Source organism: Trichechus manatus, unplaced genomic scaffold (genome assembly GCF_000243295.1).
Source record: "Trichechus manatus latirostris isolate Lorelei unplaced genomic scaffold, TriManLat1.0 scaffold00009, whole genome shotgun sequence".
In the NCBI taxonomy this organism is placed as follows: domain Eukaryota; kingdom Metazoa; phylum Chordata; class Mammalia; order Sirenia; family Trichechidae; genus Trichechus; species Trichechus manatus.
Window position 1 is genome coordinate 4,538,489 of NW_004443945.1, and position 23,329 is coordinate 4,561,817.

General features: G+C 46.9%; 1 protein-coding gene across 1 annotated transcript in view; it reads left to right on the forward strand.

Annotated features, from left to right (window-relative positions):
- SLC28A1 (solute carrier family 28 member 1) overlaps positions 1 to 23,104 on the forward strand; it is a 53,313-nt gene extending 30,209 nt beyond the window's left edge. Inside the window, 12 exon segments of the mRNA XM_004370813.1 lie at positions 407 to 422; positions 2,048 to 2,085; positions 2,347 to 2,453; positions 4,307 to 4,387; positions 7,225 to 7,350; positions 15,930 to 16,060; positions 17,469 to 17,637; positions 17,808 to 18,005; positions 21,596 to 21,677; positions 22,446 to 22,544; positions 22,658 to 22,769; positions 23,032 to 23,104. Of these exon segments, the coding sequence (XP_004370870.1) occupies positions 407 to 422; positions 2,048 to 2,085; positions 2,347 to 2,453; positions 4,307 to 4,387; positions 7,225 to 7,350; positions 15,930 to 16,060; positions 17,469 to 17,637; positions 17,808 to 18,005; positions 21,596 to 21,677; positions 22,446 to 22,544; positions 22,658 to 22,769; positions 23,032 to 23,104 (1,232 nt within the window).
- Positions 23,105 to 23,329: the final 225 nt, after the last annotated feature.

The window sequence follows — 23,329 nt, forward strand, 5'->3', positions numbered from 1 at the left end:
TCAGCAATCCCACTCCTTGCAATATATCCTAGAGAAATAAGAGCCATCATACAAATAGATTTATGCACACCCATGTTCATTGCAGCACTTTTCACAATGGCAAAAAGATGGAAACAACCTAGGTGCCCATCAAGGACGAATGGATAAACAAATTATGGTATACTCACACAATGGAATACCAGTCAACGATAAAAAGCAATGATGAATCAGTGAAACATCTCATAATATGGATGAATCTGGAAGACATTATGCTAAGTGAATTTAGTCAGTCACAAAAGGACAAATATTGTGTATGTGACCACTATTATAAGAACTCAAGATAAGGTTTACACACAGAAGAAAACATTCTTTGATGGTTACAAGGGTGGGGAGGGAGAGAGAGAGGTATTCACTAGCTAGATAGTAGACAAGAATTATCTTAAGTGAAGGGAAGGACAGCACACTCTACAGGGGAAGTCAGCACAACTGGGCTAAACCAAAAGCTAAGAAACTTCCTGAACACAACCAAACACTTCGAGGGACAGAGTAGAAGTAGCAGGGTCTGGGGACCATGGTTTCAGCGGACATTTAGGTCAACTCGCATAACAAAGTTTATTAAGAAAATGTTCTGCATTCCACTTTGGGGAGTGGCATCTGGGGTCTTAAAAGCTAGCGAGTGGCCATCTAAGATGCATCAATTGGTCCCAACTCACCTGGAGCAAAGGAGAATGAGGAACACCAAAGACACAAGGAAAATATCAGCCCAAGAGACAGAAAGTGCCACATAAATCAGAGCCTCCACAGCCTGAGACCAGAAGAACTAGATGGTTCTGGCTACCACCAATGACCGCCCTGACAGGGAACATAACAGAAAGTCCCTGACGGAGCAGGAGAAAAGTGGGGTACAGAACTCAAATTCTAGTAAAAAGACCAGACTTAATGGTTTGACTGAGACTGGAGGGACCCCAGAAGACATGGCCCCGGACTCTCTGTTGGCCCAGAGCTGAAACCATTCCTGAGACCAACTTTTCAGACAAAGATTAGACTGGACTATGGGACATAAAGTGATACTCGTGAACGGTGTGCTTCTTAGCTCAAGTAGCTACATAAGACTAAATGGGCAGCTCTTGTCCAGAGGTGAGATGAGAAGGCAAAAAGGGACAGAAGCTGGTTGAATGGACACAGGAAATCTGGGGTAGAAAGGAGGAGTGTGCTTTTACAGTATAGGGAGAGCAACTAGGGTCACATAACAATGTATAAATTTTTGTATGAGAATCTAACTTGAACTGTAAACTTTCACTTAAAACACAGTAAAAAAAGAAAAGCCTAGATTGCCTTGAAGAGAGTGTTGGCAGAATTACGGATGTCAAAGGCAATTCCTGTGAGGGCTCAGAGGAAAGTGAGGAGAGCTACAGAGAAAGTCTCTATCGTCAGAGAATACATACGGCACCAGCAATAGAATGTTGCTAGGAAAGTGGACGTTAAATGTGCTTCTGGCAAGGCTTTAAAAGAAAATGATAAGCACGTGTCTTAGTTATCTAGTGCTGCTATAACAGAAGCACCACAAGTGGATGGCTTTAACAATGAGAATTTTATTTTCTCACAGTCTAGTAGGCTAGAAGTCCAAATTCAGGGCGCCAGCTCCAGGGGAAGGCTTTCATCCTTCTCATGAAACTTCCCTGGGCTAAAGGACACGCTCTGCTCCCAGCACTGCTTTCTTGGTGGTAGTATGAGTTCCCCCGTCTCTCTGCTTGCTTTTCTCTTTTATATATCAAAAGAGATTGGCTAAAGACACTATCCAATCTTGTAGATTGAGTCCTGCCTCATTAACATAACTGCCGCTTATCCCACCTCATTAACATCATAGAGGTAGGATTTATAACACATAGGAAAATCATATCAGATGACAAAATGGTGGACAGTCACATAATACTGGGAATCATGGCCTAGCCAGATTGATACACATATTTTTGGGGGACACAATTCAATTCATGACACTCCACCCTTGGCCCCCTCAAATTCATGTCCTTGCCACATGTAAAACTTACTCACTTATTACAAACAAAAGAGCAGGTGCTGGTTATGTGGATTCAGGTTCTGCTCTTGGTAGCATAGCACAGGGCCTCATCCATGGTGAGGGGAGACAGAAGGGTGACCTGGTGGATGGGTGGTCATTATTTAGAGGGAACAGAGAGGAGAGAAGTGCCTCCGAAGACTCCCTATGTGTGGGACACCCGTGATTTCACACACTCAGATTCTTCCCTCATCCTGTCAGATCTCTGAGTGGCAAGGCCTTGGATGGAGTGGGCTATCTGGAGTCTCCTGGGATCTGTTTGGCCCCCTACCACCTGCCTCCCTCTTACCTAGGGTCTTTATACTTTCTTTCCTGGCAGGTTTTGCCCATCATTGTTTTCTTCAGCTGTGTCATGTCAGTTCTCTACTATGTGGGCCTCATGCAGTGGGTGATCTTGAAGGTGAGTTCCCAATGCCCATGGCCTACCTGTCCTAAAATCCCCTGCTCCCAGGGTCCATACTCTTTCAGAATGCCTTGCTCCCAGTGTCCACACCCTCCAAGAATGCCTTGCTCCCAAGGCCCACACCTCTCAGAATGCCTTGCTCCCAGGGTCCACACTCTCCCAGAATGTCTTACTTCCAGGGTCCATACCCTCTCAGAATTCCATGCTCCCAGGGTCAACATTCTCCCAGAATCCCTTGCTCCCAGTGTCCACACCCTCCCAGAATGCCTTGCTCCCAGTGTCCACACCCTCCCAGAATCATCTGCTCCCAGGTTCTAGACCCTTCCAGAATCCCTTGCTCCTAAGGTCCATACCTTCCCAGAATCCCCTGCTCTCAGGGCCTACACCCTCCCAGAGTCTACTATTAACCAAGCATCCTTTTACAGAATCTCCTGTTGTGATACTAAGGAGAAATTGCACCAAAATTCAATGTGGTCTTTGTGGGAGGGAAAGTTGAGGTCCTAAGGCTGCACTGAGGAGACGTGTTAGGGGAAAAAAACTGTATACCAAAAAGACTTCGAGAGACTGTAGCAGTAGGCTACATTGGCCAGATTTATCTGGTACAAGTGTCGAAACCTGAGCTTACATTCATAAAATCTGCTGCATAAAACCAGGATGCAGGAGACAGCACTGGAACTGGCAAAAGATTTTTAGGTTTTAGCTGCTTGAGCTTGGAATGAACCAGCACTGGTCAGTGGCTGCCAGAAATGCAAAAACAACATACAGTTATATTAAAAGTGCGCAGCGCATAACATGAGGGAGGGGATTATCTCCAAATCTGGAGAATGTGTCCAACTAAGGGGCTATGACAAACTGAAGTATAACCAGGAGAGTGAAAGGGCTTGAAACCATACCCTTCATAGAATGCTTGAAGGAAGTAGGGCCTGCGCAAGAGAAGACTGGAGTGGAGGAGATTAGGGATAAGATAAAACCAGTTGCCATCAAGTCAGCTCTAACTTATGAGGACCACATGTATGTCAGAGTAGAACTGTGCTCCACAGGGTTTTCAATGGCTGATTTTTCAGGGGTAGATATCCAGGCCTTTCTTCTGAGGCACCTCTGGGTGGACTCGAACCTCTGACCTTTCAGTTAGCAGCTGAGCATGTTAACCATTTGTACCACCCAAGTACTTCTATTCTGAGGATACAATAGAGGTTTTCAAATTCTTACAGAGGAGCGATTAGAGAAAGGGCAGCCTGAGATCCCAGCAGTAGACAGAAATTCCAGGGAAGCAGATTTCCTCTTGATTAAAAGGAAGACCTTTTTAATATAGTATTTTCTAAAGCCTCTTTCGCAGAACTCTAGTTCCACAGTGTGTTAATGAATGTTACCAGGGAAAGGGATTCCGTGGTCAAATATTTTTGGGAAGCTATGCTAAACACTAGACTTCTCAAAGGCTTTACTAAGCTCATGTGTATTGGTATACATATAAGGGGTGTGTGTACACACAGGGGTGTGTGTACACACAAAGGGTGTGTGTACCCACAAGGGGTGTGTGTATACAGAAATCCCCAAATATATTTGACCAGGGAATTCTTTTAGCATGGAGACTGAGGACACACACTTTAGAAGCTCTGCTGTAACGATTGGAGCCATCCTGAAGTGGAATGGGTGGCCTTGAGAAGCGGTAAGCCTTGGTCAATGGAAATGTGGAAGGAGAAGATGAAGGACCTTTTGCGGAAGTGTAGGTGAGGGACCTACACTGGCTTGGGAGTTGAAGGGGAGACTTGTGAATTACTTCCAGACCTGACTCTGTCTAACTCTGGAGCTTGGTGATACCAGTTCACGAAGAGTGCCTTGCTTCCTTCTAGATTGCCTGGCTGATGCAGGTCACCATGGGCACTTCGGCCACCGAGACTCTTAGTGTGGCTGGGAACATCTTTGTGAGCCAGGTGGGTGCTTCAGTCTCCCGCCCTCATGCTCATCAGTAGCATCCCTGGTGAGGGTGGGGTGCCCTGGGTTCGGAGCTTGGATTTGTCGAGAACAAGCCTTTTGAACCTTCTCCAGGGTCACCAAAGGCTATTGTCCCATGGATGCTTTGGGGAGCACTTTGCTTGGGTTGCGCCAGAGGATGGCATCTGTCTGGCATCTCCTATCACACTAGGCTTAGTCTGTCTTTATCAGCTTAACCAAAAAAACAAAAAAAACAAAAAAAAAACATTGCTATCAAGTCAATTCTGACTCACGGAGGGAGTCCAACTTTCTCATTTTAAATGTGAGAAAACTGAGGCTCACGGAACGGGAATGATTTGGCCAAGATCCCGTAAATGTAAGCCAGGCCTTAGAATCCAGGTCTTCTGCTTCCTGGCCAGGGTTTTTCCCACAAGATCATTTTGTCTTTATTTTTTTTCCTTCTCTCCCCTCTTTTTGAAAATCATCTTCCAGAGTAAATGTGATTCTGAAGGCACTGTAGAGCCTGAGTCCCTTTCAGAAAGCGCCAACCCTCCTGAGGGCAAGACTCTGGAGACTATTCCAGGGTCTGTCCTGGCCCATCTGCCTGACATTTGAGTCACCAAGAGACATACTTGTCAAAAGATGTCATATTTGATTAGCAGTTTCAGACACTTTGAAGAATATTTGCATCTTTTTTTTTTTTTTTTTTGCTATGGTGCAAGTGTATTGATTGTTGAGCATTTCAATATTTTGTTTTGTTTAGTCAATTAAGGCAGACATGCTCACAGATAAATTGTTTAAAAATCCCTGAAAGTGTTCAAAATGAGGCAAAAGAGGAAAAGGATACCAGAAATACAAAAGCACTTATTTTACATGAAATACTACAAATGTCATGATTTTTTTTTTTTTTTTTTTTTGCCAAGAAAACTATAAATTTTAGGTGACTATGACATTGGGTTAAGCATTTGACTGCTGACCAAATGGTCAGCAGTTCAAATCCACCAGCCACTCCTTGGAAACCCTGTGAGGCAGTTCTTTTCTGTCCTATAGGGTCACTATGAGTCCGAATTGACTCAGTCGCAATAGGTTTGTTTTTGTTTGTTTGTTTTTTTTTTTGGTTTTGTAACATTGCTTCATGGGAAGAGCTTACAAGGTGAATTAGCTTTGGACAAGTTGTTGCTCCAGCTGACCTAGACGCCTGGGTCTCTGCCTCATTTCCCCCACGGGGAGGCGACCGGGCCTTCAGGGATTAGCAGCATCAATCATTTCAATCGTCGGCAGGCCTGGGCTCTCTTCTTTTCTCTGTCCATGCTTTCTCCCTAGGGGACTGCACTAGCCCCCTGGTTTTCAACATTTTCAGTGTCTCCTAGGTCCAGGTCTGCCATCCTCACCTCTCCCCTGAACTCCAATCTGGTATGTCCATCTGCCTCCTCAGCCCTCCACTTGGATATCTAATGGGCACCTCGAACATAATTTGCTAAGTCCAAACGGAGCCCTTAATTCCCTCCCTCGTCAACCGCACCTCTCCACGTCTTTCCCTGGTCAGTAAAAGGCAACATCCTCCACCCGGTTGTTCAGACAAAAATCAGGGCATCGTCGTCCTTTCTTCCTCTGCCTCTCTCACCCCGTGCATCCAATTGGTCAGCAAGTCATGTCAGCTCGGATGCCACAGAGCATCCCAGACCTGCCCTGCTGCCAGTCCTCTCCTCTGCTGCCACCACACTGCTCCGAGCCACCCTTGTCTGTTGCCTCGAGACCTCCTACCTGTTCTCCCTGCTTCTATTCCTTCCCCTGCTATCCGTTCTTCACACGCCACTGGAGTGACCGTTTAAAAACACAAATCCGATCATGCCACACCCTACTAAACAAATCCGCATTCTTCCTTGCCCTGATTTACCAGACCCCTCATCTTGACCTGTGCTGCTGCTCACTCCGCTGGACACGCTAGCCTTCCTCCGGTTCCTCAGACTTGCCAAGCTTGCTCCCGTCTCACGGTCTTTGCTGTTCTCTCTGCCTGGAATGCTCTGCTACCAAACCTTATAGTTGGCTCCTTCAGGCCTCAGTTCAAACTTCACCTCCTCATGGAGGCCTTTGCTGATTCTTCCATTTTAAATATCCCGAACTGCCGGGCACGCTCTCTCACATGTCTCCATAGCTTTTATCACCTCCTAAAGTTACTTTGTTTATTTGGTTTCTTGTTGATGATCTGTTCTCCGCCCTTCCCCCACATCTTCCCCCATGCCCTCCTCACTGCTCCCAAGATGTACGTTCCATGAGGGCAAGGACCTTATCTGGTTCACCCCTGTACCCCTATGCTGTAGAACAGTGTCTGGCACCTAGTAGGTGCTTGATAACTATTGAATGAATGAATGGCTCAAGGCTTCCCCAGAGGCCTTGAAGTAAACACACCATTTAATGCCCCAGCTCCCTTCTCTTGGCGATCCCCATGCTTCCTCAGCAGCTCAGGCCTGGAGTTAGACCTGCTTCCCGTCCCTTTGCGTGAGCAGGGGTAATTCTTTGAATCTCTCTGAGCCTCTGTTTGCTCTCCTGGAAAATGGGGATCACCACAGTTATCTCATGTATGTCAGGCACTTAGTGGGGTGCCTGGCACATGGGGGGCACTCGACCCCAGGGACCTTATCGAGCCGAAGGTGGGGGATGGTAGTCTTTCTAGAGGCTGGCTGACACAGGGTCAGAAAGGCACAGCCAAGTACAGACCATGGTCCTCCCTGTCCCCTGGGATACCCTGACACTCACTATGACTATCCTACCCCTCAGGGAGGGGGATGTCCCTGGCCTGGCCAGCTCTGGAGTCTGACATCCTTCCTGTTTGCAGACTGAGGCTCCTCTCCTGATCAGGCCGTACTTGGCAGACATGACTCTCTCTGAGGTCCACGTCGTCATGACCGGAGGCTACTCCACCATCGCCGGCAGCCTGCTGGGCGCCTACATCTCCTTTGGGGTATGTACAGCCCTCCCTCTGCTTGGCCAGGCCAAGAACCTGGAACCCACCTTTGTGGGAGCCCCGTGCAGCTCCTGGGCAGAGCTGCCCTGGGATTTCCTCAGTGGGCTGCAGCCTGAAGCTGGGCTGCTGAGATATGACAGCAGGTGTCACCTGAGGAAGGCAGGTCAGGTGGGCTGGGCCACCCCATCAGGCTTCTCCCCTGGCCACTGGGAACCAAGATTCTCAGTGTCCATTTACTGAGCACCTTCCGTTTACCAGGCAATGTTCCAGAGATTTTAATACCCTCATTTTACAGATGAGGAAATTGAGGTTCAGAGAGAGTAAGTGACATGCCCAGAGCCAAGATTTGAGTCTAGATCAGTCTGACTCTACAATGTGCTCACGTCACCACAGTCCTTCACTTAGGCTGTCCCTGGAGATTTATCCTACCCGCCTCCAACTCCTCCCCACACGCTCTCTGCTCCTAAGTTACTGCTTGTGTAGCTTTCCGAGGACAATGCATTTCTAGGTCAAATTCCAGTGATGTGAATCAGGCCCATAAACCAACCACAACACTACTGCAGGGCGGGCAAAGTTGAATCTTTACAAGTGTCTCCTACAAACCCCAAAACCACGCCCATTGCTGTTGAATTGATTCCCACCCATAGCGACCCCATGTGTTACAGAGTAGAACTCCTCCGTAGCGTTTTCTTGGCCGTAATCTTTACGGAAACAAATCACCAGGACTTTATTCCGCAGTGCCACTGGGTGGGTTCAAACTGCCAACCTTTATGTTAGCAGCCAATCACAAACCACTTGTGCCACCAAGGGACCTTCTCCCCCACAAAGTGCCTGGTGATAATACTTCGCATTTCTAAAACCCTTGTATTTGTGCTACCATATGCAAATCTTCAAAGAACTTTTTTTTTTAAACTACAAAGAAATTCTTGCAGAAGTGAATAAAGTAAAAAAAAAAAAAAAAAAAACAAAAATTTTTCTTCCTTATCCTGATTTCCAATGGGTGATCACTTTTAATAACTTAGAACAGTGGTTTTCAAAGTATGGTGCTTAGACCAGCAGCATCAGCATCACTTGGGAACTTGTCAGAAATGCAAATTTTTACCGAATCCGAAGCTTTGGGGGTGGGGCCCAGTAATTTGGGGTTTAACAAGCCCTCCAGGTGTTCTGATGCCCACTCAGGTTTGAGAACTACTGACTTAGGTCATTCCAGATCTTTCTGTCTATATACAGTCATTAAGCATATATATTTGAATATACACATACTTGCTTTCTTTTTTCCAAAAGATGAGGTATTTCTACCCATACTTTTCTGAAACCTGCTTTCTTCTTACAATGTTCTGAGTGTGATATGAAATTCAGAAGCATAAAGGGAAAGGTTGACAGAGCTGACTAATAAAAATAAAAAACCTTCTGTGTGGTGAAATTCTTGCATGTAACTCTGATGCTGGAAAGTTATTTCACATACCAGCAGGGTCACCCAGGTGCCCAGATTTCAGAAGAGCTTCCAAACTAAGGCAGACTAGGAAAAAAGGCCTGGCCATCTACTTCTGAAAATCAGCCAATGAAAACCCTATGGATCACAAAAGAATATTGTCTGAGATAGTGCTAGAAGATGAGTCTTCTAGGTTGGAAGGCACTCAGAATACACAATGGCTGCAACAATGGACTCAAGTATACCAGTGATCCTGAAGATGGTGCAGGACCGGGCAATGTTTGGACTGTCGTACTTGGGGTCACCATGAGTCAGACCTGACTTGATGGCAACTAACAACCCCCTTCTCTCGTCCTGAATTCTACCTGTCTCTCATCTCTGTCCTTAGGGGTGGCAGGGTGGTGGATGAGAGGACAAGCCAGGTTGCACCTCTGTTCCTCCCTCACCCAGGACACATGGCCACACCAATCAGCTCAGCTCCACATCCCCACAGGGCTGCCCAGGCAGACCTGTGTGACTTTCCCAGAGGCCCTTGGTGCTGGGGCTTTGTTTTCTAGCCGGGAACCCTCCCATCTAGAATTTTTGAGATCATCACACTGTGTCTTTACCAAGGCCTAAGAAGGGCTCATCAGAGCTAGTACCCCCCCACCCACCCACCACCAATTGTTCCTGGAAAAAAATGGACATTTCAAAAATGGAAAACCAGAACTTTATTCCTGAAACTTTTTTCATGGTTGAGTATTGATTTTATTTGGCACTACATATCAGGGGAAGGGGTCCTGGTGGCACAATGGTTAAGCACCCGGCTGCTAACTGAAAGGTCGGCAGTTCAAATCCACCAGTGGATCCACAGAGAAAAGACCTGGCAATCTGCTCCTGTAAAGATTACAGCTTAGGAAAACCTATAGGGCAGTTCTACTCTGTCCTCTAGGGTCACTATGAGTTGGAATCAACTCAATGTCACACAACAACAAACATATTAGGGGAGAGGGTGCCATATATTCAGGACTTGTTAGGTGCCATCGAGTTGATTTTAACTCACAGAGACCCCAAGTGACAGAGTAAAACTGCCCCATGGGGTTTTCTAGGCTGCAATGTGTACATGAGCAGATCGCCCAGTCTTTCTCCCTCGGAGCCACTAGGTGGGTTTGCACCACCAACTTTCAAGCAGCAGCTGAGCACTTAACCATTGGGCTCCCTTTTCCACAGTCTGTCTTGAAATTCAGCCTCTTCATTCCCCTGTTCAGGCCGGAGTGCAGCCTCAGCACAGGCAGTCTGGACTCCCAAATGCAGGGGGCTGGGTGTCCACATCCCTTTAGTGCCACAGAATCTGCAAAGCAGAGGCAGCCAGGATCAGAGAGACAGCCAGAGAAGCAGGAGGACATGTGTACTCTGCCCGCCGGTATGTCATCGTCATCATCACTGCCGTCACTCTTATTCCTGATAACATCTTGTAGGTGTAGAGAGTCACAGCTTGTGTGTACAGAACCTCATATTTTCCCCTAGTTCTTCTGTAAGTTTGGCAGGGCAGGTAATGTTATACCCATTTTACAGAAAAGGAAACAGACATCCAAACAGATGAAGTATGACTCGCCCAAGATAAAGGAAGAGAAGGAATTAGAACCCATGGTGTCTTTGGCTCCAAGTTCAAGGTTGTTCACCTTCTCGGTTGTCTCCCTTTGACCACTAATCCAAGGGCTGGTTCACCATTAGCTGAAGGTCTGGGATGGTTTCAGACAAAGCTCACAGCCCTCTGGGCTAAAAGCCCCGGGCCACAACCGTAGCTGGCCCAGGAGAAAAGCACCAAACAGATCTTCTTCCCTCCCTCCCAGCACCCTCTAGAGCTGCCCAGTCTGGCCTCAAGAGAAGCTCTCTCCTGCTGCCACCTGACTCTTGGCCGCCACCGCACCAGCCCCACAACCCTCTCCCAAGAGCCGTTTCTTCCTACTCTCTCCCCTCTTGCCTCAGTCTGTTCCTCACAGTGTCTCAGGCTCTGCCCTCAGCTCCTGCTCTCTCTTCCAAGCTCCCAGATTCTCAAGACCTTTTTCTTCATAGCTCAACTTCTGGCTCCCTTTGCAGGGGGTGGATTAACCAGTAAGCAAGGTACGCATGGACTTATATTAAGCAAGGTACGCAAGGGCTTAATTGTGTTTATTTACTAATCTGTAGTGCACAATTTCAAAGACGTGGTTAAAAAAAAAAAAAAAAACAGCCGAAATTATGCACTACAGATTAGTCAGTAAGCACAAGTAAACCTGTGCATACCTTGCTTATTGGGTAATCCCTTCCTGCCCTTTGCCCTGCCCCCTCCTATTGCTAATATTCATATATTTCTAGATCTGCACTGTCCAATACAGTAGCCACCAGCCACACATTGATACTGAGCATTTGAAATGTGACTCATCTGAAATGAAATGTGCCACGACACTTAGTGTGGAAAAAAAAAAGTAAAATATTTCATTAATAACCTTTATATTGATAACATGGTCGAAAGAGAATATTGTAGACTTATTGGGTTAAATAAAATATGTCATTAAATTTAACTTTACCTGCTTTTTACTTTTTCAATGTGGCTAGTAGACAATTTTAAATTATGTATGTGGTTCATAGTGTATTTCTGTTGGGTGGTACTGGTCTAGACCTTCTTCCCTGGGCCGAGTTCCCACAGGTCACTTGACTGAATCCTTTCTCTGTGACCTCTTCATACAGCTCCATTTTCACGGTCCTTTCCAAAGGCTTTACTACAGTAGGCACCAGCTCTCCCTACTCACCCCCAAAACTGGTCTGTCCTCTCAGCCCTCTGGCTGAGGGGCCACTGTGAGAGGAGGCCCAGATGTGTGCCTTGGATGGGAATTGACTACACATGTTCCTTGATGAGTTATGCACGAGTGGGGTCCTCAAGGACAGGGTGTGTGAGGCCCTGAGCAGGGCCAACTAAGAGTCTACCACTTAGTTTCCACATCTGTAAAATGGGCAGAATTTCTACCCAGCTCACAACAGTGGCTCTGGTGGCAAAGTGGTTAAGCGTTTGGCTGCTAACCAAAAGGTTGGCAGTTTAAATCCACCAGCTGTTCCTTGGAAACCCTATGGGGAGTTCTACCCTGTCCTATAGGGTTGCTATGAGTCAGAAGCAACTTGGTGGCAATGGGTTTTGTGTTTTTTTCACAGCAGAGTAAGAATTACAGTGAAACCTGTGAGAGCCGGCACTCGACGTGACTGCTTTGTTTTTCTGGGTCTCACAAAATTTTCGCCTTTGACAGGGTGCAATCTTAGCACTTTTCTATCGGTTGTTTTAGTGGAAAATCCTTGAGTTTTCCTTCTCCGGCAGGTTTCCTCCTTACACAAGTTCTTGATTTGGCAGTTTTTCCTGTCAATGCAGTAATAGATGAAAAACACTAAGCATGGCATTGGAAGAAGTGGTGATTCTTTTTCTGATGCAAGGTCAGAGAGCTATCCTTCTGAAGCTGGCCTATTTTATGCTTTGGATTTATTTCCTTTCTTGGAAAAGTTCCTTTTGAAAATTCAAATTGAGGGCTCTTACCCTCTATCCCTCTCCACACAGTATACCTTTCGGGCAGAGAGGGGAGGGCCTTAGGCAGAAGTCAGCCCTGGGATGCTGGGACAGAAGATGTCCCTGACCTCATGCCTGGGAGGCAGGCCTGGGGATGTCACCGCCCTGAAGGGTGGCTGGGAGTAGGGAGGCCGTGAACAGCTGGCCCAGCACCCCAGGGAGGCCTGCCTGTGCAGAACTCGGCCCTTTCTAAGATGAGCAGGAAATGACTCAGCTGAGGCATTGCAGCTCTGGCCACAGCTGGCCGACTCAGGGGACACCATCCAGGAATGTGAAGCTGCAGGGTGTGCTTCAGCTGTCAACTCCACGCTGAAGAAAGGGAAAGGTTGTGGCTGGTGGAGGGAAAATCCCAAGATTTAGGGTGTGGCACTATCTCCACTGGAGCTGGGCAGCCAAGGTGGAGGCAGGTGAAGTACCGAACCTCGGCCCAGAAAGTCCAGAGGAGCAAGGCTGACTTGATCTAACAAGGAGCAGATCCTGGGCCCGAATACCCAGTGCCACGATGGGGGTGGGGTGGGGAGGTGGTGCTGGTTCTTGTTTCATGTTTTGAGGGGTTTTCCGCTTCATCAAAAGGACAGAGAAATTGATGCAGTCGAGTCGATTCTGATTCATGGCAACCTCGTGTGTGTTAGAATTGAACTGCACTCCATAGGGTTTTCAGTAGCTGATTTTTTCAGAAGTAGATCTCCAGGCCTTTCTTCCGAAGCACCTCTAGATAGACTTGAACCTCCGACCGTTCAGTTAGCAGCCGAGCCTGTTAACCATTTGCACCACCCAGGGACTCTGAAAAGAAAGAAACAGGGTTTAAGAAAGAAGAAGGGAACAAAAGAAGGGTGTTACATGGGTTTTAGAGCCTTCATGGGCCTGGTTCCTCATCAGCAGTTCCTGGCACTTCTCCAGGATGATAACTAGGTACCTTCATGCACTTCTCCTCTGCTTTTATTAGCTGCAATATGTAGCTCAAGCTTACCTTCCTCTCTCTTTTTTTTTTCTTTTTATTTAAAATTTAAGAAATGCGATTGGTTTATTACAGACTTTAAGGAGAAAATCTATTTTACTTTTCTGTTTATGAAAGCAATATATGTTGTTGTGGACATTTTGAAAGATGCCAAAAAGCAAAATTGTAAAAATAATTTCTTTTAGAAGGATTAGCACAAAGCTGGTTCCTATGAGGCAGAGGTTAAAGATGTCCCAAATATCCAGCTTTTCCAAACTGCTGTACCACTCCATCATCTCTATCATCAACTCCTCCTCCTCCCCTCAGTACTCTCCCTCCCATTTTTGGGTTCTGTAATTTGCTGCAACATCTCACAGAACTCACAAGGAAAAGGCTCATGCGGTTGTGGAGGCTAGCAAGTCCCAAATCTGCGGGTCAGATGTCAGGCTGGAGGCTTCTTCCGACTCACATGGTTGCAGGGCCTGACAAACCCAAATCAGCAGGTCAGATGACAGGCTACTGGCTCACAAGGTTGCAGAGGCTGGCAGATCAGGTCAGACGATAGGCTGCTGGCTCAAGTTCCAAGAACTGGAGGTCAGATGATGACGAGCTGGATGCAGGATTCAGAGCAAGAGGAAGAGCTTTGCCAGAGCATTCATATATATTGGATGCAGACCATACCCTCAAGGAAACTCCCACTACTTGAGAGGCAGTGCAAGGGTGTGACTTGAATAAGGGTGGTAAGGGTAAGGGTGGTGACTTGAGTCACACCCTCTAGTAAGATGGTGACTCAAGATGCATCCCATCCTAATCTTGCCTCATTAACATAACAGAAAACTCACTCCCAAATAGGACTATAACCACAGGCATAGAGGTTAGGATTTACAACACATCACATAATGGAGGATAATTACATCAGATCACAAAATGGAGGACAATTACACCAGACCACAAAATGGAGGATGACTACACCATTACATTACTGCCAAATTACATCATTACATAACTGCCAAACCACTGAAAGTCATGGCCCAGCCAAGTTGACACATAACCTTAACCCTCACAGTTTCCATATACCTTATTTGTGTAGTCCCACCCAATCATTGTGTGGGAGTCACAAAGACTATGGCTAAAAGGGCCTATTAAGTAACTCATTGCACCACAAGAAAGAAAAGAAAATTACCCATGGCCCCACTAACCAGGGACAGCCCATTTGTTTAAATTTTGGTGTATTTCTTTCTGGTCTTCTTCTTATGTATAGTTCTTGTTTTTTTTTTTTTTTTTCTTAGTTATGTTTATGGTCTATATGCAACTTTGTAGGCATTTCCCCATGGTATTGTGAAGGCTTGGTAACCATTGTTTTCAATGACAGCAGGACAATGCTTAGCCATTCCCCTACTGTTAGATGTTAGGGTTGGTCTTAATTTTCCCCTTTGGTAAATAATACAGTCATGGGGGGGAAAAAAAGTGTCCCATCTATCTCTGTGGAAGAGAACAGGGAAGCAAAGGGATTATGGTTGTACTGAGGATAAAGATTTAAGAAGGGAAGACTCTCAAGGGCTGAGATTGCTGTGCCATCTTGCTGGGGAGGACTCTTACAGGGTGGCTCCTGGAGGTGGGCCCAGGGCCAAAGGTGGCTGCTATAGGAGGCAGATTTCCTGAGAAAAAGCTCTCTAACCACAGGAGTGTGAGGCACTGGTGGTTCAGTAGAAGAATTCTCACCTTCCATGCAGGAGATCTGGGTTCAATTCCCAGCCAATGTACCTCATGTGCAGCCACCACCTGTCTGTCTATCTGTGGAGGCTTGCATGTTGCTATGATACAGAACAGGTTTCAATGGAGCTTCCAGACTAAGATGGACTAGAAAGAAAGACCTGGCAATCTATTTCCAAAAAATCGGCCAATAAAAACTCAATGGATCACAATGATCTGATCCGTCACCAATCATGGGAATAGTGCAGGGCTAGGCAGTGTTTTATTCCATTGTGCACGGAGTCACCATGAGTTGGGGGCTGACCCAATGGCAGCTAATAACAAGAACAACAACAACTATTACCACAGGAGTGGATGTGACGAGCTGCCTTGAAGTGGTGAGCTCCCTACCACAGTGAGCATTCAAGGAGTGATGCTACAGAAGGAGTACATTCCTCCATTAAGCAAGAGGTTGAATTGGGTCACAAATTAAGTCCATCCCAACTCTTAGGTTTTGTGAGCTTTGACTGAAACCATCACAAACCCCTCAGCTAACGGTTAACCAGCCCTTGGATCAATGGTCGAAGGGAGACAACCTAGGAGGGAAGGAAGAACCTTGAACTTGGAGCCAAAGACACCATGGGTTCTCTTCCTTTATCTTGGATGAGTCATATTTCATCCTTTTGGGTCTGTTTACCTGCCTATAAAATGGGGATAGTAATACATGCTCTGCCTAACTTACAGAAGTACTAGGGAGAAAATAATGAGGTTCTGCACATACAGCCTGTGACTCTCTACCCATATGAGGTATTATTATCAGTAACAATGACAGCAGTAATGATGGTGATGACACACAGCAGAGCAGAGTACACATGTCCCCCTGCTGCCCTAGCTCCGACATTTCCTTAGACTGTCCCTTGTAAGCCTTATCCCCACTCTTGCAGATCGACGCTGCCTCTTTGATTGCTGCCTCCGTGATGGCCGCTCCTTGTGCTTTGGCCCTCTCCAAGCTGGTCTACCCGGAGGTGGAGGAGTCCAAGTTTAGGAGTGAGGAAGGGGTGAAACTGACCTACGGGTAAGTGCAGTAGGAGGGCCTGTAGAGAGATGGGGGGGTCCCAGAGCAGAGGTGGAAGGTAACTGTGGGTCCTACTTTCTCTGCTCGTCACTGTCTCCCACCAAGCCCAGGGCCACCTCTCCTCTTTCACTGCCCTGGTTGTGTCTTCACTTTGGAAAACGTAGACTCCAATTCCTACATCTTAATTTGCAGTCTCTGACCAGCAGGAAACAATGGGCTGGTCAAGGCAGCAGATTCTGGTCTGGTCCTTGGGGATATGGCCTGGTACAAGTGCTGAAGAGGGTCACACAAAGGCTCCATGCCACCTTCTCTGCAAGCCTGGAGTTCTGCCCACCACTATGTGTCAATCCTATATTGCGCTCCATCCTTGATTTCATCCACCTCCTCTAACATCTCTTCATCAGAGTCTTAATGACTGTTACGTAATATTTAATCTTAAAATATGTTGAAAAGCACCACTTTTGGAAAATGTGCTTGGGGACATGTAGGCAGCCCCAATTTCACAACTTCCTGAATGTTTAGAGCAGTGCTGACTTATAGAAACATAAAGTGAGCCATATGTGTAATTTTAAATTTTCTAATAGCCACCTACTGCCGTTGAGTCAATTCCAACTCATGGCGACCCCATACGGTTTCCAAGGCTGTAAATCTCTACGGAAGCAGACTGCCACATCTTTCTCCCATGGAGCCACTGGTGGTTCTGAACCGCTGACCTTTCAGTTAGCAGTCAATCGCTTTAACCACTGCACCACCAGGGCTCCCATCTTAAAAAAAATTAAAAATTAAATAGTATATTTCATTTAGCCCAATGTATTCAAATCTATCATTTCAACATACAATAATAATATGTTGTGGGTGGTTTTTGTTGAGTTGATTCCAATTCATAGCAACCCCATGTGACAGAGTAGAACTGCCCCATAGGGTTTTCTTGGCTGTAATCTTTATGGGAGCAGATTGCCAGGTCTTTCTCCCATGAAGCCGCTGGGTGGCTTCCCACTGCCAACCTTTTGGTTAGCAGTCGAGCACTTAACTGTTTGTGCCACCAGGGCTCCTTCGTAATAATATATTATTAAAGAGATATTTTACATTCTGTTCTTCATATGAAATCTCCAAACTCTTGTGTATATTTTACACTTACAATACATCTCAATTAAGATCAGCCTCATTTCAAGTGCGCCAAAGTCATAGGTGGCTAATGGCTTCCATATTGGATGAGGCAGTGTTAGAAATCTGGGTCGGATCCCAGCACTTGGACAAACTCCTTTCTCAGTTTGGGCATCAGAGGAAAAGCAAGGACCCTTCCGGCTCTGAAATGCTCTTCCCAAGTTTCCTCTTTGGGCCTATAGGACAGGACCCCTGCTGTTTGTGAGGACAGGCCAATAAGGATTGCTCTTGCTCCCAACAACAGAGAAGCACAGGACCTCTTAGAAGCAGCCAGCAGTGGGGCCGCCATTTCGGTGAGGGTCATTGCCAACGTTGCAGCCAACCTGATTGCCTTCCTGGCGGTCTTGGCCTTCATCAATGCTGCCCTCTCCTGGCTGGGGAACATGGTGGACATCCAGGGGCTCAGCTTCGAGGTATGGTTCCCAGGGACCCACCTCAGCCTGTGGAGAGGATGATACTGGGTGGCCGGCATAGGTGGTGGACATGGGCTGTGGCCTGGAGTACCCTGCCTGCGTGGTGTTGGAGCCCCGCAGCATCCAGGCCCAGCCCTCCGTCCGAGCTCCTTTTGTTCTTCCACCCTCAGCTCATCTGCTCCTTCGTTCTACGGCCTGTGGCCTTCATGATGGGCGTGGCCTGGGAGGACTGCTCGGTGGTGGCAGAGCTGCTGGGGAAGAAGCTGTTTCTGAACGAGTTTGTGGCCTACCAAGAACTCTCCCAGTACAAGCAGCGCCGCCTTGCAGGGGCTGAGGAGTGGGTTGGTAACAGGAAGCAGTGGATCTCTGTGAGTGTCCCTGTCCCCTCCCTGCGGTAATGGGGTGACACAGCCACTCCTGAGACCCCTTGGCAGCTGCTGTCCCACCTTCTGGGCCTGGATGAGACACACTGAGGGGACACTTAACCTTCTACTTCCCATTGCCCTGGGAGACAAGCTGGCTTCAGGGTTTGCTGCTGTCTTTCTCAAGGCCTCTTGGAAGGGGGAAGTACAGGAGAAAAGATATCTGAGATCTAACCCTAGATGGGCCACTTTTCACTGGGTGCCCATGGGCCAGCCACTGCACATCATCTCTTCTATTGGAAAACAGGGATGTAATTCCTGCCACGTTCACCCACAGGAATGCATATAAGCGTCCAGTGAGCTAAAAGAGAGTGTGGGAGGCCTTACCACGTTCACTGTTGTTATGTAGATTCTGTTCATGGGTTGGCTGTTTCTGTTAAATTTATTTTAAAAAACTATAAAAGCTCTACAAAATTAACTTTTCTAAAATGACAACAGTTCTATGTAACATTACTGAGAATTTAAAGAAGAATGAAAAAATTACCTGTAATTTCACCATCCTGAAAAACAACCGTTTTCATTTTATGCATTTTCTTCAATTCTTTTTGAGAGAGTTTACGTAGTTGTCATTGTAGAATCTGCACTGTAGTGTAGCCAGCTTTTTCCCCACACTTAATATTATAACATAAGCATCATTTTCAATACATGTAGCCTAACATATTTAACCAATCCCTTGCTGTTGAGCCAATCAGGTTAACCCCATTATTTGACTGTAACGCACAGAGTAGAAATGAATATCTTGGTGCCTAGAACTTTCCCCTCCTCTTGGATCATAGAAGGCTTGGATCACATGGTATAAATCCTGGTGTGGTTTCCCAAAGGGTTGTGGCAACTGAAATTGCCACCAGTTCTACCTGTGAGCATTTGTTTCTCCACATACTAAACAGCACTGAGTATTCTACTTTAATGGACAAATCATAGCTCATTGTTTTAATTTCCATTTCTTGGGTTACTAGGAACTTTTAACACTAAATTTTTTTTTCTTTTACATTATTTTTTAAATCACAAAGGAATGTACTTTTTAGTTTAAAAAAATGTTTATATGAAGTAAAAAGCACAAGTTTCCCCTCACTCCTCATCCTCACCTCTGGTTTCACCTCTTCCTCAGAGGACCTCAGGCCCTCTTTCTATGAATTTCATTTCTTCAGCAAGTATTTGTTGAGATGTTTTAGGTACCAGGCACCCTAGGGTTAAAACCCATTGACGATGAGTTAAGTTTGACTCACAGCGACCCTACAAAACAGAGTAGAACTTCTCCATAGGGTTTCCAAGGAGCAGCTAGTGGATTCAAACTGCCGACCTTTTGGTTAGCAGCCATAGCTCTTTAACCACTGTGCCACTAGGGTTAGGAAAGGAAATTAGAAAGACGTCATCCCTGGTCTCATGGAACTTATATCTAGTGAGAGACACAGGCAAAACAAAAGAGAGCAAGGGAATAAATAAAATAACCACAAATTGTGGTAAGCTCTAGGAAGGAAATAAACAAAGGAGAACAGGGAGGGGCCTTCCTTGGCTGGGCTGGTCAGAAAAGTCTTCCCCGAGGTACAGCATTTAGGCCAAGACTCAGAGTGAAGAGAAGGAGCCAGTCAGAAGAGGCTGGGAAGGAATGTTCCAGGCAGAGGAAGTAGTACGTGCAAACGCCCTGAGGTGGGAAAGCTTGGTATATACAAAGGACTGAGAGAAGAGAGAAGTGTGGCTAGAGTAAGTGGTAATCATGAAGGGAGAGTGGCACAGGCCAAGGAACACTAGGAAGTTACTGAAGATCTGACACTTTACATTTCAAGAAGATCAATCAGGCTGCTGGATGGCGTGTGATTTTAGGGAAACAAACAGAGATGCAAGTCTTAATATTTTCCCATGAATGTTTATAAACTCTTATGTTATAACCAAAACATAACAAAAGAGTTTAAACATTGATGGGAAAACTCTATGGGGCAGTTCTACTCTGTGCAATAGGGTCGATGTGAGTCGGAATCAACTTGATGGCAAAGGGTTTGGTTTTTTTTGGTTTCTTATGTTACAAAAAGTTAACCCTTTTCTGTTATATTTTCTACATATATTTTTCCTAGTCTTTTTTTTTTTTAATTTCGTGCATAGGGATTTATTTTTTAAGACAGATTTTACACCAAATCTTTTCCTTTGTTATTTTTTTCTATTATTTCTAAGCTTAGAAAGTTATTCCATTCTAGAATCTTGTAAGTGTTAAATTCCCCAAACAATTTGGTAAAGTAGTTAAGAGCATGAGCTTTGAAGCCAGACAGAACTGAGTTCGAATTCTGACACAGCCACCTTCTTGCTGTGTGAACTTTCTCAATTACTTAACCTCTCTGAGCCTGTTTGTGCCTCTCCAAAATGATAATAATAAATTTTCTATTAATTGATGTTTATAATATTAATATTTATCTGTTTCAGTAATCTCAAATTAATTTTACATATGGTGTAAGGTGTGAGCCTAAGCAAATTTTCCCCCCTAATTGTTCCATTTTGGCTCTTAACACTTGCAGCTGTTCTGTTTGGGAAATTAAACACCACTTAGGGTAAAAGGGAAGTGGAACTACTTCGTTTAAGCACCTACTCTATGTAAGTACTATGTACTAAGTACTAGTACTAAGTACTCTGGTAGTTTCCATAGATAATATGATCCTCACAGCAGCTTTGCCAAGCAGACATTATTATTCCCAATTCCCAGATGGACAAACTGAAACTTAAAGAGGCTATTGACTTGTTCAAACTGCTAATAGGTGGGGACAAGCCTGGAACCAGGTGGGTCAAGCTCCCTCCCTCACATGCCCTCCTCAGAGGGATCTCAGCAGGAAAGCATTCACAGTAGACAAGCTGGAGACTACAGAGAGTTGGGGGGAAGGGGCCATTCAGAAGTGCCACTGGCACAAAGCTTAGTGGGACCAAAGTGAGGACAGGGCAAGCCTGAGTCATTCCCAGAAGGCTGGTAATTAAGACAAGGGGTTAAAGGACAGATGTGGGGGGTGGGAGGGCTGTGTTTTTGAGGTAATGCAGTTTGAGCTGCTGTAGAGGTGAGTATGCAAGGCCTGGAGCCCTGGTGGCACTGTGGTTAAGAGATCAGCTGCTAACCAAAAGATTGGCATTTCGAATCTACCAGCCACTCCTTGGAAACAATATGGGGCCGTTCTACTCTGTCCTATAGGGTCGCTATGAGTCAGGATCAATTTGATAGCACGTTTGATTTGGTTTTTTGGTTTATGCAAGGCCTGGAGCCCTGGTGGTGCTGTGGTTAAGAGCTTGGCTGCTACCCAAAAAATCGGCAGTTTGAATCCACCAGATACTCTTTGGAAACTCTATGGGGCAGTTCTACTCTGTCCTATAGGGTCACTACGAGTCAGAATTGACTCGGTGATGGGTTAGATTTTTTGGTATGTGTCTGGGAGGGGTCACACAGAGGGTTTCAAAGGTCAAGGACACATAGGAAGGGGTGAAATTGAGGCTAGGGGACCTGGATGGTGTGGGGGTACTTCTGCGCTGCCTGAGGGAAGCGTCTCCTCACTCATCTGTATTTTTAGATCAGAGCAGAAATCCTCACGACGTTCGCCCTCTGTGGATTTGCCAACTTCAGCTCCATTGGGATCATGTTGGGAGGCCTGAGTGAGTCTTCTGGGGGCCTCCCCAGCCTCCTGGAGAGTCAGGGGCCTGGACTTCAGTCCTGGCTCTGAAACAACTTGCTGGGACCTGTAGGCCTCAGTTGTCCCATATGTCTAAGGAAGAGGCTGAACAATATGTCCTTGGGGGCCCCTCCCATTCTAGAATTCCATGAATTCTCTACTGCTGAGGGTAGCCCAAGAGGTTAGCATCTTGGCCTTTCAGGTGGCGCCTGGCTGAGGGGGCTGGGGAGGGGTGGGCGGTGTGGTACTGGCTTGTCCCCTTGAAGCTTTGGCCTGCCACTCCCACCTCCACAATGGACAGGTGGCAGGCCTGGCAGGGCCTAGGGAGGAGGGTTCAGCCCAGCGCCTCAGTTCTTCACAAACAATATTTCCACTCCTTGCCATCACCCTGCAGGTGGTGTAACATCCCATTTTACAGAGAAGGAGACTGAGTCTTGGAGAGGTGAAGCGGATGGTCCTAGTCACTCAGCTCCTAAGTGGCTGAACCTGTACTTAATCCCAGGTCTGCCTGACTCCTAACTCGTGTTCTTTCCCCTACACCTGCCACGGTGGCGTGTGGGGCATGTGCTATCTAGGGGCCTGAGCCAGGCCAGCGATGTCTCCAGAATTCAGTAAGCTAGTCAGGAGGACAACATCTGCTCCCCTAAACACTGAGAAGAGGAAGGACTGTCAGCAGATGCAGCCAGAGTCCCAGAGAGTGGGCAGAGAGGCACGTGGTGTCCTTGGCTCTGAGCACTCCTGTTACTTGCAGCCTCCCTGGTTCCTCAACGGAAGAGCGACTTCTCCCAGATAGTGCTCCGGGCGCTCTTCAGTGGGGCCTGTGTGTCCCTGGTGAACGCCTGCGTGGCAGGTGAGTTCAGGCCTGGTCCCGGGTCCACACCAGGGTGCTGGGCTCTGGCCTCTCCAGGAGGCCTTGCGGGTGGGGAGGATAGGCCCTGCCCGCCTGCTGCTTTCTCTCCATAGGGATTCTCTACGTGCCCAGGGAGGCTGAGGTTGACTGTGTGTCCCTCCTCAACATGACCCTCAGCAGCAGTAGCTTTGAGGTGTACAAGTGCTGCTATGAGGTCTTCCAGAGGTGAGGGCCTGGGCTGCGGGGGACGTGAGGGGCAACTACTGGGACAGGATACAGAAGACCCACGTGCCTGGGGGATGGCTTTTGGTGAGGGTAGAAATGTTATGGCTACGGCCAGGGGAGGAGGAAGAGGGGGCTTGAGGACCAAACTTGGGGAGGAGGGAGCGGAGCAGAGACATGGAGCAACTTTCCCAGGGTTGCACAGTTTTCCTGGTCAGCAGAGCCAGGCCTGGTGCTCAGGCTGCAGCCTTTCCTTTCTTTTCAGCACCAGCTCCCAGTTCAGTGCAGAGGCCCTGGGCAACTGCTGTCGATTTTACAACCACACAACCTGTGCATAGCAGGGAACCCAGCGTCTTTGTGCCTCCTGGAAGCAGCTGTCCCCACCTTTCTCTGTCCAGGCTCCTCCTTCGGGAAGCTGTGAGGGGCTCAGACTGGCTCAGACACACGCGAAGGGGAGGTGGAGTGAGTGGACAGAGAGTGAGTGGGTGTACAAGTAAATGAAGGAACTCCCCCACCCCTGCACCCCTTTCTGCTCCCCATTTTCTCTCTCTCAGAATGCAAAT